We start from the raw sequence: 19,700 nt of genomic DNA on the forward strand, positions 1-19,700 counted from the left end.
TCATGGAGTTAGCTGATAAAATTTCGAAAATATGCCTTGAAAAGTTCGATAGTTTGCCCAAAACAGGGAAACCTAATGTGGAGTTTGAATGGACAATTTTGTCGACCATTGTGAAGGTTGAAATCAGCGACGGGGATCCGAAATTGGCTGTTGTGGCACTTGGTACGGGAACGAAATGTTTAGGATCTACCGAACTTAGCGATAAAGGTGATATCATTAACGACAGTCATGCGGAAGTTTTGGCCAGAAGAGCGTTTGTACGATACTTATTGAATGAAATGAAGAAAAGTTTATCGAATCGGTCGAATGTTTTCAACTGCTGCAAGGACATTGGAAAGTTTGTATTGAAAGAAAGCGTGTCCTTTCATTTTTTCACCACCCACAGTCCTTGTGGTGATGCAAGTATTTATGCTCGATCTGACGTATTGAACGATGAACCGACGGCGAAAAGATTCAGGTCGACCGGTGGTACTTCCGACGTTGGGACGATTGTAGAACATGCTGATGGAATGACTGGTGGAAAGTTGGTGAGTTCAGCGGATGGAGATGATTTGATGGCACAACACGTTGGTATGATACGGACGAAACCGGGCAAAGGTATTCGTACGTTGTCGCTGTCTTGCAGTGACAAGATGGCCCGTTGGAATGTTCTAGGTGTGCAGGGTTCCCTTCTTATGTCGCTTCTAGATGCTCCCATTTATCTGGAGAGCATTGTATTGTGTGCCGGAACTGATCACAACAGAGAAGCAATTGAGCGAGCTTTATGGAAACGGTGGGACGAGGAAGTGATACAGGAGACGGTGAACTCTCCTTTCAGACAGAATCGACCAAAAATTGTTATCGCCGACAATGGAAAGCATTTTCGATTTAGGAAAAATAGATCCGTTCCATCTGGAAGTAAATTTCAACCGGCACCCGGGGGCATCGTCTGGTGCAGTGGAGTTGATAAGTGAGTATGAATTGAACTTAGGAATGTGCCGTATAGGTTAGAATCCGTCGATTTATGTTTGCTTTGAAATCTCAATGTTTAGTAAATTAGAAGAGATAAATGATTAAATTAATGTAAAAAGAATATGCGAAAAAGTATTTCCTCCACGATCATACATCAGCTGATAGTTTTCAACAAAGCTTGTAGGGAGACTGTTAATCCTCGGGGTTTACTTGTGTATAGATGTGTGATGTGTGATGTAAGACAACGGCGGATCCAAGATCAAATTGGACCTTTACCGACCGTACACAGTGTATATCTGCGGTGCACTGTTCTGTTGGATTGAATTTTCAATTGTAGTCTTTCACATTTCAGAGTAGCTCAATGTTACGATTGGATCGCGACTTGGAGAGTTATTTTCACTATCTTATTATTGAAAAATGAATGCGAATAGAATAAAAGGTCTCAGTGTTTTGAAAACTATAGTGCAGTTATTTATTCTTTTTATTAACAACAGATAGCTTAGCTTGAGCAATGGATTAGAAGACACGATTAATAGCTTTCGAAAAAAAAAATCGATTATCGCATATGTGTCATATCTTAATAATCAAACTACATAAGTTGATGGTTGCAACAATGATGATTTTATTCTCGATTGAACCCTAACCTAATCTAGCTAACTTACTGTTTCTAGTTAATACATGCTATAGTAGAAGGAGCCAGTTTAATTTACAGCTATCTATTTTACTTATGGCTCACGTAGCCCGAAGAAAGGGAGAAGGAACAACGTAAAAGAGAGTGATGTAGCACCGATAGTGTATTATGCAAGATCTATTTTGTCGCTTGTGTAGAACGGCGGCACGATGGGAATGTTGTTTTCTCGTCGTGTGCAGTATGTTGTAACGCGGCTGGCTAGTATATGGGAACTTAATATGAGCTATCTGGTTTCGCAACTGGCTCTTGGGAAAATTTGGGATCGATGTTGGCTTTGCTGTAAAGGATGTATGAGTTCTTATTAAGGATACTTTTGGTGCATGTTGCTTTGATTGTTATGATGTGTGACGTGAGAAGGATTCATTAGAGATCGTGTGAGTGTTGGGAATGTGGGAAAATGTCCCGTTAGGACTGTGCGACTTGGGTGATCTTGATTTTGATGAATTCCAATTAATGATTAGTACGAGTAACAATTGAAGTGATTAAGCTAAAATGGTTTAATTGATATCTTAATAGCAAAATGATTTATCACTATTAATCTAAAATTCATATTGGGTTCAGTCTGATTGTTGAAAGCACAGAGAACAGGCGACCAAGTTAGTACAGTCTTTTGCAAAAAAGACTGTGAAAAGCATACACGTAAAAATTCGTTAAAAATCACCGTTTTATGATGATTATTAAAACAAAATGTAGCGTTGAGAGGATCGAAAATGTTGCTTCCCGATTACTATTAATTGATTACGCAAGTAATTTCTGATGCAAATAATCCTTGTTCTGCTTTTCTTCTATATCGAAATTTCAAGGGGCATATCCCTCTTAGAAAAATAAAACGTTCAACGGTAGCCTTTCGTTGGTCCAATACGTTGTATCGTTGGTCCAATCAACGTCCAATTAATCGTTCAACGGGAGGCCAAAACGGGACCTTCGTTTGCCGGTTTTGAAACAGACCATTGAACCTAGCGCAATTTTTTCGTTCAATAAATCTGGCAGACAGAGGTCCATTGTTGATCCATTTTCAATATGAGGAGTTGGTACACTGTTGGGCTAGTTTTACTGGAGAATTTTGGAAGTTTTTTTGAATGGTTTTGAGATCAGATGTTTACTTTTTGAGTTATACGAAGTTTTATGTCGAAATTTTCAGTTTTTTGACAGTATCTGTCACAGTTGACCTTGAAAACAAAATATATAGATTCCATACTGTAATACCTATCCAACGAGCCATAGATTGTTAAAATCCGTCCATTTTTAACGGAGATATCGAAATTTTTGTGTAAGCGACTTTTTCCTCTATTCCAGCAGTAGAAGTTTTGAGCGCTGTCTGGCAAAGAAATGCTTGGGAGCAACATAAAATATATGTAAACCAGATGATGGCAGATTTTTCGAGTTGAAAGCTATTCCAAAATTATATTGATTTAAACTACTTACAGCAATAAATGCAGGAAGAACATAACAGCCATATACCATTCGAATCAGTTCGTCGAGATCAGCAAATGCGTGTGTGACAAATAATTTCACTCAATTTTTTTCGTAGATGACTCAACCGTTTTCTACAAACTCAGATTCATATAAAAAGTCGTATACTCCCAAACAAGGTTCCTGAATTGTGTTTGGTTCCGACCTCTGGTTCCGGAACTACAGGATGATATGTGAAACGAAATTAAAACTGTATAACTCATTTTTCTCGTAGATGGCTGAACCGATCTAAGATTCAAATGAAATCTAAGAATCATCTAAGATTCAAATGAAAAGTTTTAAGATTTTATAAAACATCTTATCTTTCAGTCAGATACAACTTCCGGTTTCGGATATACAGGGTGATTAGTATAAAAATGTCTATTTCACATAAATTAATCAGGTTTATCGGGTTGTTTAATCGATTGTTACACTTTTTGATTCAAATTCGATCCGATTTGCAGTTTCGACATTACAGAGTAATCTCAAATTGCCACTTAAAACGACGGACATTAGAATAATGTCGTGTAAACTGAAACACCGAAGAATATTCATGCAAAAACACATGCGGATTGATAAAAAACCTGTTTTAATCTACATAGTGGTGTAATGATGCCTTTCTCATATCAATCATACTATCATAAATAATACTGTGGTGTTCTTCAAAATAATTTTCTTCGATTCTTAAAAGAATAACCGAAATCGGTTTGTTTGACCGTCTACTGATAAAAACTATCAATTGGAAAAGATTTGAGGTGGATTTCAGTGATCGTATACAATTTTTAACCCACTATACCCTATATTTCCGGATCCGGAAGTCCGATCCGCATGAAATTCAGTAATTACGTATGAGACCACAGGACCTTTCATTTGAACCCAAATCGGTCACGCCATCTATGAGAAAAGTTAGAACACATATTTTCTTTTTTTTTTCGCATTTTACCCCATAACTCCCGAACCGGAAGTCGGATCCAAATAATATTCAGGAGTTTTGTATGGAACCACAAGACCTTTCATTTGAATCTAAGTTTGCAAAAAAAACGTTACATACAGGTATTTTGCGTACTCGACGAACTGAGTCGAATGGTATATGACACTCGGCCCTCCGGGCCTTGCTTCAAAAGTCGGTTTTCACAGTGATTGCATAACCTTTCTATATGAGAAAGGCAAAAAGGTTCCATCTCACTGCTAGGTGGATTGAGCACGCTTTTTTAAATGAACATTACATACCTGTAGAATACTTCTACTTTATGTAGAAAAACCAATTTTCTTTTTATATGAAGATAACACTAAATTTTCGCACTACTTTTGGAGGAGTAAAAACAACAACAAACCGTTCTTGCAAACTGAACGATTATTTCGTGCAGTATGCCGTCCAACAAACGCTCAACGACAAACAAAATATAATCGCTTGCTGAGTGGGCACTGATCCAAAGCAACCCCAAAACTTTGAAGACAGAAATTCCCAGCAATGCAACACTGTCATAAAGTAAAGTATCATCTGCTGTCATTGTACTAAAAAGAGATCAATTTTAGATAAGTCGATTTCAAAGAAGCGATTATGATATTGAAATAAGCTAATATATAGTGAAAAGAAAAACTTTTCAATTTCATTCGTAGGGTAAAGTGTTATAATATTACCGTCTTAAGAAAACATTGAGATATATCTAAATGTGCTGATATATTTGCTTCGAGAATGTATGTATTTCTTTGAAATATGCCCGAGGAACATAGTTTTCTATAATTTCGGCAGAAGTGATGAGAATCGATTGACATAAACACATTTTTCAAAATGACCACATTCTCAGTTTTTTCGTTTGCGTTAGGCATAATGCCCCGTATAATATGCTTCACAACAAATCAGTGGTATGTCCCACAATAATGATGCAATATGTCCCTTGAAATGTCGATATAGAAGAAAAGCAGATAAAGAAGATATTCTTTGCATCAGAAATCAATTTCATAATCCATTAATTACAATTGGAAGCCAATGTTGCTCGAATATCAGAAATACAAGGAATATTAATGATCATCGCTCGCTTCCCTTCGCCTTTGTTCGATAATCGTTCTGGTATTCGGACTTGTCCGTATATTCGAGTGCGAACGAAACCGACCCTGCTGCGTTACTCGCACGAATATCTAGGGTAAGGGCTCCCTATTTCATCTCATTTGTAAGGACGTCGCCTTCAAACTCCGATTTAGCCACTAAAATCACTGTAACTATTTCATATTACTGCTTCATTCGCCTTGCTCCACGTTGAAAATTGATTCACATTTCTTGAAAATTCAACTAATATTTATAAAACAGCTAAAAACACTAATGATGTTTTCACTACTCTGCTCCTAATTTCATCTCAATGGATTTTTATCCATCCTATCGTTGATCTTTTATTCATCCTATAAATTAGCAATGGCGACAGCAATCAAAACAAAATATTCCACTATTACACTCTCACCCGCATTAGCATGGCTGCCAGATGGCTGAGTAAACGCTGCCAGCTGGAAAAATATGGCTTGCAGACATTCTGGTGACCGACTGCCTTACCGCTGCCAGATATACAACTCAAACGATACAACCGTACCCACCAGGATTTTTCCACATTATATTGGTAAAAAATTTACTCGTTGAATTATCTAAATAATGGGGCAATGACTTACGGAGATCTAAAGAACTATCTTTTAACATCATTTTATTAGTGAAAACAGATAGAACAGATATAGATATTCTATGCAAAGTAATACATATTTGCTATGAAAATACCTGGCATCTCTGTGCACAGCCGATGAAACACACACACACTTCACAGCGTTATGTTGGCGTATAGCGGAATGAAACCAGTGCCACTAGATTTGCCACAATGGTTATTTCATTAGTATTTAACACGTTCTTTCTGGCAATATTCGAAGCAGAAACAGTTTTATTGAAATATTAATATCAATAATATAATTAAACTAATGTCACGGATACCAAAAACATACTTTTTGATGATAATTTGAAGAAGATAAACAATTTTTGTTTTGTAACATTATGAGATAACTTGGCAACTTTGCGAAACCAAATGAGATGAAAACAAAGCATAATCAAGTGAACGAAGTGAAAAACTTTCATCTCATATTTTCGAAGACTTTTATTGCTTGTCGGGTAGTTTTTTAAGTTTTTAATCGTTGATTAAACAAGTGACAAGTGAACATTACTAATTATGAAGTCATCAAGCATTCATTAGAAGTGTAAATGTGCGAAATAGTGATCATGTTTTAAGACGAATCGATTAGTAGATAATTAGAAACATGACGAACTGTAAATCTTGAGACGAAAATGTGTCCTAAATCGAAAAGTGAGTTTATTTTAAACGAAAAAATCGATCACCGAAGAATTTAAAACCATTTCTTTCAATAGGAAAGTGTGACAATAGCTGTTCAAATCATTTTAAAACATTTCACAGTTTGTTTCCGGTAAGTTGTAAAATATAATTCATATTCAAAGTTATGAGGTGAAGGGATGAGATGGAAATAGGAGCTCAGATGAAATAGGGAGCCGTTGCCCTATTCCTTGCAGTTGTTATTCGCATTGGACATACCCCCGAATGACTTAACGCGAATATCGAACGAATATTCATACAGCGATCATCGCCAAACCTAATTCGCGATGATCGTTCGTGCTGTTTTTGAAACATGCAAATTAAGATGTTTCCCCCCGCACTATTACCATAGTCTTATGTGTATGTGATGAACCATATTCCAGCATTCTCCCATTGCTGCTACCCAACGAAATATGATGAATGCTTCGCGAAGAATGGAAACCAACGATCTTCGCCGTGACGCTATTCGATCCAACTCGAAGAATAAAATAAATGAACGAATGACAAACGAATGTATAAAACGAACATGCACGATGTACACCCGAACCTCCTTTTACGTAATAATCGGGACTACGTAAATCGAATTATGACGTAAAAAAAGTTTACGTTATTTGGAATTTTCGACGTAAAATAAGTTTACGTTATTTGGAATTTTCAACGTAAAAAAAGTTTACGTTATTTGGAATTTTCAACGTAAAAAAAGTTTTCCTTATGTATATGTATTATTAGATATGTATAATATATTGGATAGTTATGGAACGAAAATTACGAGTATTTACAGGAAAAGGATGTTCTAAGCAGCATAAATTTCCAAGATGGCGACTTCCGGTTTATTGATATTCCTTGAAAAACCTTACAATATGAGTATTTTCGGAACGGGTTTGATGAATAGGTGTCGGAAAATGATGTTTAAGGTGGTTCTGAATTCCAAGATGGCGACATCCGGTTTATTGATATTCCTTGAAAACCCTTACAATATGGGTATTTTCGGTACGGGTTTGATGAGTAGATGTCGGAAAATGATGATTAAGGACTATTCACAAATATCCGGTCCGGTTCAGTGCCGGCACGACACCGTGCACGAATACTGATATTATTTCATTCGTTTTCTATGCGCGCATTCACACCTATCCGGCACCGTGCCGTTTCAGTGTAGCTCGCTGTCAGTGTAGCGTCCGTCCGGCAAATTCAAATTCGTCGTCACCGATATTTTTTATTTTTACTGAAGTCGGTATGTCATTGCATTGGCTGTGCCGGAACGAAACCAGCACGGAAACGGAACGAAAGGGTTCCGATAAAAAAAGAACACTGACGGCGCCCTGAAGGCACTTTCACTGAACCGTCACGGAACTGAAATGTGTGAATAGTCCTTTAAGGTGGTTCTGAATTAAAAGATGGCGACTTCCGGTTTATTGATATTCCTTGAAAACCCTTACAATATGGGTATTTTCGGAATGGGTTTGATGAACAGATGTCGGAAAATGATATTTGAGATGGTTCTGAATTCAAAGATGGCGGCTTCCGGTTTATTGATATTCATTGAAAACCCTTACAATATGGGTATTTTCGGAACGGGTTTGATGAGTAGATGTCGGAAAATGATGATTAAGGTGGTTCTGAATTCCAAGATGGCGACATCCGGTTTATTGATATTCCTTGAAAACCCTTACAATATGGGTATTTTCGGTACGGGTTTGATGAGTAGATGTCGGAAAATGATGATTAAGGTGGTTCTGAATTAAAAGATGGCGACTTACGGTTTATTGATATTCCTTGAAAACCCTTACAATATGGGTATTTTCGGAATGGGTTTGATGAACAGATGTCGGAAAATGATATTTGAGATGGTTCTGAATTCAAAGATGGCGGCTTCCGGTTTATTGATATTCATTGAAAACCCTTACAATATGGGTATTTTCGGAACGGGTTTGATGAGTAGATGTCGGAAAATGATAATTGAGGTGGTTCTGAATTCCAAGATGGCGACTTCCGGTAGATTGATATTCCTTGAAAACCCTTACAATATGGGTATTTTCGGAACGGGTTTGATGAGTAGATGTCGGAAAATGATAATTGAGGTGGTTCTGAATTCCAAGATGGCGACTTCCGGTAGATTGATATTCCTTGAAAACCCTTACAATATGGGTATTTTCGGTACGGGTTTGATGAGTAGATGTCGGAAAACGATATTTGAGGTGTTTCTGAATTCCAAGACGGCGACTTCCGGTTCATTGATATTCCTTGAAACCCTTACAATATGGGTATTTTCGACACGGGTTTGATGAGTAGATGTCGGAAAATGATGATTGAGGTGGTTCTGAATTCCAAGATGGCGACTTCCGGTTAATTGATATTCCTTGAAAACCCTTTTGATATGGGTATTTTAGGTACGGGTTTGATGAGTAGATGTCGGAAAACGATATTTAAGGTGTTTCTGAATTCCAAGACGGCGACTTCTGGTTTATTGATATTCCTTGAAAACCCTTACAATATGGGTATTTTCGGTACGGGTTTGATGAGTAGATGTCGGAAAACGATATTTGAGGTGTTTCTGAATTCCAAGACGGCGACTTCCGGTTTATTGATATTCCTTGAAAACCCTTACAATATGGGTATTTTCGGCACGGGTTTGATGAGTAGATGTCGGAAAATGATGATTGAGGTGGTTCTGAATTCCAAGATGGCGACTTCCGGTTAATTGATATTCCTTGAAAACCCTTACAATATGGGTATTTTCGGTACGGGTTTGTTAAGTAGATGTCGGAAAACGATATTTGAGGTGGTTCTGAATTCCAAGACGGCGACTTCCGGTTTCTTGATATTCATTGAAAACCCTTACAATATGAGTATTTTCGGCACGGGTTTGATGAGTAGATGTCGGAAAATGATGATTGAGGTGGTTCTGAATTCCAAGATGGCGACTTCCGGTTAATTGATATTCCTTGAAAACCCTTGTAATATGGGTATTTTCGGTACGGGTTTGATAAGTAGATGTCGGAAAACGATATTTGAGGTGTTTCTGAATTCCAAGATGGCGACTTCCGGTTTATTGATATTCTTTGAAAACCCTTACAATATGGGTATTTTCGGAATGGGTTTGATGAACAGATGTCGGAAAATGATATTTGAGATGGTTCTGAATTCAAAGATGGCGGCTTCCGGTTTATTGATATTCATTGAAAACTCTTACAATATGGGTATTTTCGGAACGGGTTTGATGAATAGGTGTCGGAAAACGATATTTGAGGTGTTTCTGAATTCCAAGACGGCGACTTCCGGTAGATTGATATTCCTTGAAAACACTCACAATATGGGTATTTTCGGCACGGGTTTGATGAGTAGATGTCGGAAAATGATAATTGAGGTGGTTCTGAATTCCAAGATGGCGACTTCCGGTAGATTGATATTAATTGAAAACCCTTACAATATGGGTATTTTCGGAACGGGTTTGATGAGTAGATGTCGGAAAATGATAATTGAGGTGGTTCTGAATTCCAAGATGGCGACTTCCGGTAGATTGATATTCCTTGAAAACCCTTACAATATGGGTATTTTCGGTACGGGTTTGATGAGTAGATGTCGGAAAACGATATTTGAGGTGTTTCTGAATTCCAAGACGGCGACTTCCGGTTTATTGATATTCCTTGAAACCCTTACAATATGGGTATTTTCGACACGGGTTTGATGAGTAGATGTCGGAAAATGATGATTGAGGTGGTTCTGAATTCCAAGATGGCGACTTCCGGTTAATTGATATTCCTTGAAAACCCGTTTGATATGGGTATTTTAGGTACGGGTTTGATGAGTAGATGTCGGAAAACGATATTTAAGGTGTTTCTGAATTCCAAGACGGCGACTTCTGGTTTATTGATATTCCTTGAAAACCCTTACAATATGGGTATTTTCGGTACGGGTTTGATGAGTAGATGTCGGAAAACGATATTTGAGGTGTTTCTGAATTCCAAGACGGCGACTTCCGGTTTATTGATATTCCTTGAAAACCCTTACAATATGGGTATTTTCGGCACGGGTTTGATGAGTAGATGTCGGAAAATGATGATTGAGGTGGTTCTGAATTCCAAGATGGCGACTTCCGGTTAATTGATATTCCTTGAAAACCCTTACAATATGGGTATTTTCGGTACGGGTTTGATAAGTAGATGTCGGAAAACGATATTTGAGGTGTTTCTGAATTCCAAGACGGCGACTTCCGGTTTCTTGATATTCATTGAAAACCCTTACAATATGGGTATTTTCGGAACGGGTTTGATGAGTAGATGTCGGAAAATGATGATTGACGAGGTTCTGAATTCCAAGATGGCGACTTCCGGTTTATTGATATTCCTTGAAAACCCTTACAATATGGGTATTTTTGGAACGGGTATGGTGAGTAGATATCGGAAAATGATGTTTAAAGTCATTTCAAAATCCAAGATGGTGTTTCTCGAAACCCGTAGCAAAACGAATGTTTTCGGAACGAGTTTAAATAAGAGTTCTTATTAAACGTTGTTTGAGTAATTACGACTTACTGTCGAATATTTTATAATATTGTTACTTTTGGAATGGATTTTACGAGCCAATATGAGGAAGAAAGTTTTTAAAACTAAACTTCAGGAATTTTATTCTAAATTCAATATAATATTAGCTTGACACTTACAATCGAATTGTCAAACAAATACATAAATTGATGAAAATGCTGTACTTATTTTCACATTTTGTATGAGATCTCAAGACCTTTCATTTGAATCTAAGAGTGTGAAAATCTGTGCAGCCATCTCCTATAAAGTTTAGTGTAATAAAACGTTACATACACATGCGCACATACACACACAGACATTTTGCGTACTCGACGAACTCAGTCGAATGGCATATGACACTCGGCCCTCCGGGTCTCGGTTAGAAATTCGACTAGCATAACCTTTTTATACGAGAAAGGCAAAACACATTTAACAAAACTATTTTCAATTCTGAAGTTTTCTAATTTTTAGCTGCATATTTTACTCAACCGGCAGGTTTTTTGCAAATGTTTCAATATTCTTTACGGATTTAATAGTACACAAAAAGTGATTTTTTTTAAATTTTGAATTCCTGTTATAAAGGCGGTGAGGCTTAAAACAATCTCACAAGTACATTTCCTACACTAAAACTTAAGCTCCAGTTTAAACTGACCGATTTAAGAAAACGTACATCATATGGTTTGGCACTGTCAACCATATTCAACATCTATTTCGATTTTGATCACTGTTGAGTCGTGTACATTCCATTATTTTTGCATTTCTCTATAGAAAGAATATAGATTTGAATGAAAATAAAAATTTGTTTAAAGCTCGGAGACACTTATCGTTATATATCATTCAACTCAGCTCGATGAATGATGAACTAAGACATTTTAGTTCTATTTTTAAATAACCACAGTTTTCCATCCAAAAGCGTTCGGTATATGTTTGAAACGTCGACGACCATATTAGAGAGTAAACACAATAATCAAATTGATTTTGGCAAAAACTCATTGAGGATGATTTTCGGACCTACCTTCCTGTACAAATTTTGGCTATATAAAAGGTTTACTATCACCTCTTTCCGGGTGTAACACCTATTACCAGTCACCATGTGTTACATATATAGATAGTGAAAGGTATCAATGGAGGACTATGACTTAAACAATGAAAACCTTAGTTATTCGATAAATTGAGAATTAAATAATATTTGCATAAAATAGCCAATATAATTTTACATTACATTGGACGGATTACAATAAATTTTTTATTCATCAAGTGTGAAAGAACTGGAGTACAGAGTGAAACACTTGGACTCACAGTATATCACGTGATTTTTAGAGGCACAACATAGTTTGTTTTAAGCGACTCTTCCCATTTCGAAAATATTAATACAACATAGGATACGATCAGCAATCCACTAATAATATAACATAGGATACGATCAGCAATCCACATTATTTTCTACGTATTATGCACTAAACCAGCTCCAAAAATACCCATATTGTAAGGGGTTTCAAGAAAAATCAATAAACCGGAAGTCACCATCTTGGAATTCAGAACCACCTCAAACATCGTTTTCCGACATCTACTTATGAAACCCGTTCTGAAAATACCCATATTGTAAAGGTTTTCAAGGAATATCAATGAACCGGAAGTCGCCATCTTGGTATCCAGAACCACCTAAAACATCGTTTTCCGACATGTACTTATTAAACCCGTTCCGAAAATACCCATATTGTAAGGGTTTTCAAAGAATATCAATAAACCGGAAGTCGCCATCTTGGTATCCAAAACCACCTCAAACATCGTTTTCCGACATGTACTCATCAAACCCGTTCCAAAAATACCCACATTGTAAGGGTTTTCAAGGAATATCAATGAACCGGAAGTCGCCATCTTGGTATCCAGAACCACCTCAAACATCGTTTTCCGACATCTACTTATCAAACCCGTTGCGAAAATACCCATATTGTAAGGGTTTTCAAAGAATATCAATAAACCGGAAGTCGCCATCTTGGTATCCAAAACCACCTCAAACATCGTTTTCCAACATGTACTCATCAAACCCGTTCCAAAAATACCCATATTGTAAGGGTTTTCAAGGAATATCAATGAACCGGAAGTCGCCATCTTGGTATCCAGAACCACCTCAAACATCGTTTTCCGACATCTACTTGTCAAACCCGTTCCGAAAATACCCATATTGTAAGGGTTTTCAAGGAATATCAATCTACCGGAAGTCGCCATCTTGGTATCCAGAATCACCTCAAACATCGTTTTCCGACATCTACTCATCAAACCCGTACCGAAAATACCCATATTGTAAGGGTTTTCAAGGAATATCAATAAACCGGAAGTCGCAATTTTGGTATCCGAAACCACCTCAAACATCGTTTTCCGACATGTATTCATCAAATCCGTTCCAAAAATACCCATATTGTAAGGGTTTTCAAGGAATATCAATGAACCGGAAGTCGCCATCTTGGTATCCAAAACCACCTCAAACATCGTTTTCCGACATGTACTCATCAAACCCGTTCCAAAAATACCCACATTGTAAGGGTTTTCAAGGAATATCAATGAACCGGAAGTCGCCATCTTGGTATCCAGAACCACCTCAATGATCGTTTTCCAACATGTACTCATCAAACCCGTTCCAAAAATACCCATATTGTAAGGGTTTTCAAGGAATATCAATGAACCGGAAGTCGCCATCTTGGTATCCAGAACCACCTCAAACATCGTTTTCCGACATCTACTTGTCAAACCCGTTCCAAAAATACCCATATTGTAAGGGTTTTCAAGGAATATCAATCTACCGGAAGTCGCCATCTTGGAATCCAGAACCACCTCAAACATCGTTTTCCGACATCTACTTGTCAAACCCGTTCCGAAAATACCCATATTGTAAGGGTTTTCAAGGAATATCAATCTACCGGAAGTCGCCATCTTGGTATCCAGAACCACCTCAAACATCGTTTTCCGACATGTACTCATCAAACCCGTTCCAAAAATACCCACATTGTAAGGGTTTTCAAGGAATATCAATGAACCGGAAGTCGCCATCTTGGTATCCAGAACCACCTCAAACATCGTTTTCCGACATCTACTTATCAAACCCGTTGCGAAAATACCCATATTGTAAGGGTTTTCAAGGAATATCAATGAACCGGAAGTCGCCATCTTGGTATCGAGAACCACCTCAAACATCGTTTTCCGACATCTACTCATCAAACCCGTTCCGAAAATACCCATATTGTAAGGGTTTTCAATGAATATCAATGAACCGGAAGTCGCCATCTTGGTATCCAGAACCACCTCAAACATCGTTTTCCGACATCTACTCATCAAATCCGTTCCGAAAACACCCATATTGTAAGGGTTTTCAAAGAATATCAATAAACCGGAAGTCGCCATCTTGGTATCCAAAACCACCTGAAACATCGTTTTCCGACATCTACTCATCAAACCCGTTCCGAAAATACCCATATTGTAAGGGTTTTCAAGGAATATCAATCTACCGGAAGTCGCCATCTTGGTATCCAGAACCACCTCAAACATCGTTTTCCGACATCTACTTGTCAAACCCGTTCCGAAAATACCCATATTGTAAGGGTTTTCAAGGAATATCAATCTACCGGAAGTCGCCATCTTGGTATCCAGAACCACCTCAAACATCGTTTTCCGTCATCTTCTCATCAAACCCGTTCCGAAAATACCCATATTGTAAGGGTTTTCAAAGAATATCAATAAACCGGAAGTCGCCATCTTGGTATCCAAAACCACCTCAAACATCGTTTTCCGACATCTACTCATCAAACCCGTTCCGAAAATACCCATATTGTAAGGGTTTTCAATGAATATCAATGAACCGGAAGTCGCCATCTTGGTATCCAGAACCACCTCAAACATCGTTTTCCGACATCTACTCATCAAATCCGTTCCGAAAACACCCATATTGTAAGGGTTTTCAAAGAATATCAATGAACCGGAAGTCGCCATCTTGGTTTTCAGAACCACCTTAAACTTCATTTTCCGATATCTACTCATCAAACCCGTACCGAAAATACCCATATTGTAAGGGTTTTCAAGGAATATCAATAAACCGGAAGTCGCCATCTTGGTATCCAGAACCACCTCAAACATCGTTTTCCGACATCTAGTCATCAAACCTGTTCCGAAAATATCCACATTGTAAGGGTTTTCAAGGAATATCAATAAACCGGAAGTCGCCATCTTGGAATTCAGAACCACCTTAAACATCATTTTCCGACATCTACTCATCAAACCCGTTCCGAAAATACCTAAATTGTACTAATATCCATGGAATATAAATGAGCCGGAAACGATTTTCATTGTATGCAAAAACCTCTTTTTACGAAGTATTTTCATCGTAAAAAAATATTACGTTATTTGGGATTTATGTCGTAAAAAGAGTTACGTAAAAAGAGGTAACGTAAAAAAGGTTTACGTAAACGGAGGTTTGGGTGTATACAAGCAGCGAAGAATGTATTAGTATATTCGGGTTCTCTACGATTATGCTTATTCCTTTTGCACCCTTCTCGCTTTCGAGAAGTGAATAGTTCAACGTTGTTCGAGACTGGCATATTCGAAGGCAGTATAATCACAGCGTGGATGCGTGAATGAATTAGTTACACGAAGAATATTTGCAACATTGTTGGAAACCAAAATTTTTGATCCACCCAACGCTACATTTTGTTTTAATAACCGTTATAAATCTTCAAACCAATATTTTAATTTGAAGCATACTGTTGAATCGAAGGTGGGGCATAACTTCCGTTGAGTGAGAAAATTCGTATATCAAAGAAATGGCTTTGTTTCTCTGGATTTTTATACTGTGAATAGAGACATTAGCACTGCTAAAAGTTAATTACTAAGTAGCAATCGACCTTCAGACGTTTTACACGGTTAAAATGCTTGTTTAGTCGAAGCTAAACCTTACATCGAAAAGCTGCCTAATGATATTTTCAGTTTTTTTCATATTTCCCAGCAAACAACAACTGCCTCACTTGCACAGCAGAAAGATCTTACGAAAAGATAGTGTTAGTGATAAAACTTTTGTTTAGAAAAGTCTTGAATACTTAAAAAAAGGAAGGGCGCATTTTGACCAGTAGGAGCGCTTTATAATACTTTCTCCTATTCACAGTGATCCGGTTATGCCTTTGTCATAACCTCTCCACCGTTCTCAATGACTTCTCGTATGCTTGCATTATAGAAAACGAAAGATGCGCAATATATTATATCTGTTCCATTATTTAACCAATACTTTTTAATAACTGCACTGGTTGTGCGAAGTTATAAATGAATACGAAACAAGACAAATCTTCAAAATTGACTCAGTATCTCTGTATTCAGATTAGGCTACATATGGCAACTGATAGGTCTCTGCCCTCAAAATCTTAGGGCTTAACTCTGCCTGCCTTAAATATATTAATTACAGGAAAATTTGATAGGTTTTGTGATACGTGGTAAGATATAGCGGTTTGCTCGATTTATATCAGAAACGACTTGGGATTGGACAACCTTCAAGATACGATTAGTCATTATTTAAAAACAACGAAGAAAGTAGCACTGCTATACAGGAAAATTCAGATGCGAACTAAGTAAGCAATTTGTTCGCAACCCCGATGATCAATGAAGCATGGATTTTAATTGCTAACAGCGGTGCAGTTTATTCTGCAGTTTGTTCGGCACTGTTTGGCATCTAAGGAACAAATTACAAACGTTTGCGGATAAATTGAATCTGCGAAAGAAGTACGGCAGTTTTCCTCAGCATTGCAATTAAACTGAGCTGAGTAGACCAATTTCCTTAATTATTATTTCCCCCTGCAACTAGTTTTCCTTTCCATGGTTGTCTGCAGAGAAAGAACCTAATTAGCCCTTACGCATTGACGAATACTCTGTGCAATTTTGAGGGAAGATCTGTTCTATGATGAGGCGTGACGAGCAGAAGAACACAGCGAACAGACGTCTAAATGGGGAGGAATCTTTAATAAACAAGTTACGGTGAAAAACACTATCGTGCTCAAGTGTATTGGGCGGTTGTTGCAACTCAAATAAAACTGATCGCAATTATAAATCAGAAGAAATTTCAAAACTGAAATATATAAAGTTCTTGTATGTAAGTGGTTTCTGTGTAAGTGAATCACTATTGGAATTAATTCTGTGTGGTCTGTTTATGACCACTCAATAAACCGAGTAGAGCATATTTAAATCAGTTCATAAAATTTCCAAATGTAAGAAACCGGCCACTCAAATATCAACCGAAATCGAAGAGCATTAAATAGGTAGTGAGTGTATTTTTAATTTGTGCTCGTTTTTCATTCGCTTATGATGAACTAACAATTCCACTGGCAGTAAATCTTTAGCAACAATAAAAACTCTTCTTTGAGACTGTGACTCCATCTTTTCTGTGTCGCCAGCAGTAACACAGTTTTCCGAAGGGCGATCAAATAATTATTTTCTACCTTGCACACAGCTGCAATCTACGACTGCTCGGTCTTTAAAATGGTTCCACCTCTGTTGGTGATTATAATTAACGGCGGATAATTATTTTCTTATTTTCATTCAATTTCTTTTTCTTCTTATTCTTCTTGTTCTTCATGCGCTGCGACTTGCTGCTGTTCTCGGAAACCACGATTACACGGTACACTTTGCTGATGGGCGTTGACTTGCACCTCTGGATGACTGGTTATGATCCCTGATTCTCGCACACCTGCCTGTCACGGGATGTTGTTCTGCCAGGGAATTGGAGGTGGAGATTGGTGGCCGACGGCAGGGCATCACCAAGAAAATCCTTGGCACACCGGCAGCCCGACTGAAGATCTCGAAAATTGAATTATTCTCAGCGTTCGTTGCAGTAAGGAATGAGCTGCTGGCGTTTCCAAAGGACAACTTGGGCGATGGAACAAATTGCTCTGACGTTGGGATGAATTTATCGTCTGATGCTGGGACGGTTGTTGCTGATTGTAGCAGCTTACGGTACGTTGACGCAAAGGCGCTGTCTCGGGCGTATCATGAACAGTGGACCAGGCTGCGGACTCGAGTGTTTCGGATCTGGAGTGAGAAACCGAGCAGTTTGCTGAATTTCACCCTCGAATCGGGTGCTTTGTCAAAAGATAGGAAATACTGAAATAAATGTTTTTCAAGCGCATTTTTTTTAATATCAGACTAGGATGACATTTATAATATAATTCTAAAATCAGTTGATTCATTGGATGAACGGGAAGGTTAGGTTGTAAGCCTAGTGAAGAATGTTACCCATTCTACGGGCCATGGCGACACCGCATTCACTCAAATGCTTGTTAGTGCGGGTTGAGATTCAATTAAGCATGCATAACATCGTCAGTGGTCGTATGGTATGAGTAACGTCTCAAATACAGTCTCCACATAGATAAAGACGCTCTCCAGTGTTGGGCAAGCTCGAGAGTAGAGTCTATTATAATTAATTTATAGACTTGCTACATGATACAGATTTCCAAAAGACATGCTTGCCTTTAAGGTAATATGAAGGTAATGCTTTAATTGGCCTAGAACTACAAAGATCATAATTGCATTTCGGATTGAAAATAAATTCGTTCGTGTGAAAATTTGGGGCTGCTGTACCCGATATAGTTTAATGTGTTCATTTTGAAAACAGGAGTTTGTATTAAGCTAGACGACAGCAACTTACATTTATGAACAGCTTTTACTCTTGCACTGAGAGTTTAGTACTGAAGTCACTATAGGTGAAAAACAGAAGTACATGGACTTTCGACATACGGTGTGAGAAAAAGGATTGGAAATCTACAAAAACTGGATTATGAGCATCGATTAGCAGAAAATTGTTCCAGTATAGAAACCTACTAGCAGAAGATTAGAAATTTGGTCGATAGAGAGATGTTCCGGAAAGCCAAATACGATTGGTAATTAGTTTCAATTTAGAATTAAGTAGGATTCGCCATTATTGCAGTCCTGATTGTTTTGCGTTATACTGTGAACGCAGTCTGAATACTGAGTGCTTTCATAATTCAGTTTCTTCAAGAGTTGTTTAATGATGCTTAATTAGCAATCGGTATGCTTTGAAATTCAAGCACCAAGCAAATCCTCGGACTGGAGTTTTTCGTCGGCAAGCCCCGCTTGGTTGTTCCGGAGAATTTTCGGAAGAAGAAGGTCGAGCAATTTGCCATGGTATAGCAGGCGATCTGTTGGTGCGGCAAATTCAGCAAACCGAACATAACGACCGGCACTGGCTAAATATAAAAAAGCCGAAGCGCTTGCTGCCTTCCTTTCGGTCCCATGACGGTGACACTCACTTTTGGCCGAATCTAATATCGGAAAATTACACGAAACCGGTTAAGTAGTTCTTCAAAGCTAATGGTGTTGATTTTGTACCGAAATCTCAAGAATTTCGCCCTAGAAAAATATTATGAAGGGATTTGTAGGAAAAGCAGTTGAAATTGTGTACAGAATAAGACTCAAATTTTCCATAGGATTACATAAATGGAGTTTAGTCAAAGGTGCTTAGGGCAAGAGGTGGAATCAACCTATTTTGACGAAAATAAAACATGGGCTGAATAGTCCCGTACGTAACACATAGATGGCGCTAGTTTTATCGCAGTCACCTTTTTGCTTTATCATATAGAAAGGCTATGCAATCACTGTGAAAACCGAATTTTTAACTGAAAGCCGGAGGGCCGAATGTCATATACCATTCGACTCAGCTCGACGAACAGAGCAAATGTCTGT

General features: G+C 37.9%; 1 protein-coding gene across 1 annotated transcript; it reads left to right on the plus strand.

The window, feature by feature from the left end:
- Window position 1: 1 nt before the first annotated feature.
- LOC131429732 (tRNA-specific adenosine deaminase 1) lies at window positions 2–18,117 on the plus strand. Its single transcript, XM_058594055.1, has 2 exons — window positions 2–949; window positions 17,718–18,117. Exons 1-2 carry the CDS (start codon window positions 3–5, stop codon window positions 18,103–18,105), a joined length of 1,335 nt encoding a protein of 444 aa, XP_058450038.1. The 5' UTR covers window position 2; the 3' UTR covers window positions 18,106–18,117.
- Window positions 18,118–19,700: the final 1,583 nt, after the last annotated feature.

Source organism: Malaya genurostris, chromosome 2 (assembly GCF_030247185.1).
Source record: "Malaya genurostris strain Urasoe2022 chromosome 2, Malgen_1.1, whole genome shotgun sequence".
NCBI lineage: Eukaryota > Metazoa > Arthropoda > Insecta > Diptera > Culicidae > Malaya > Malaya genurostris.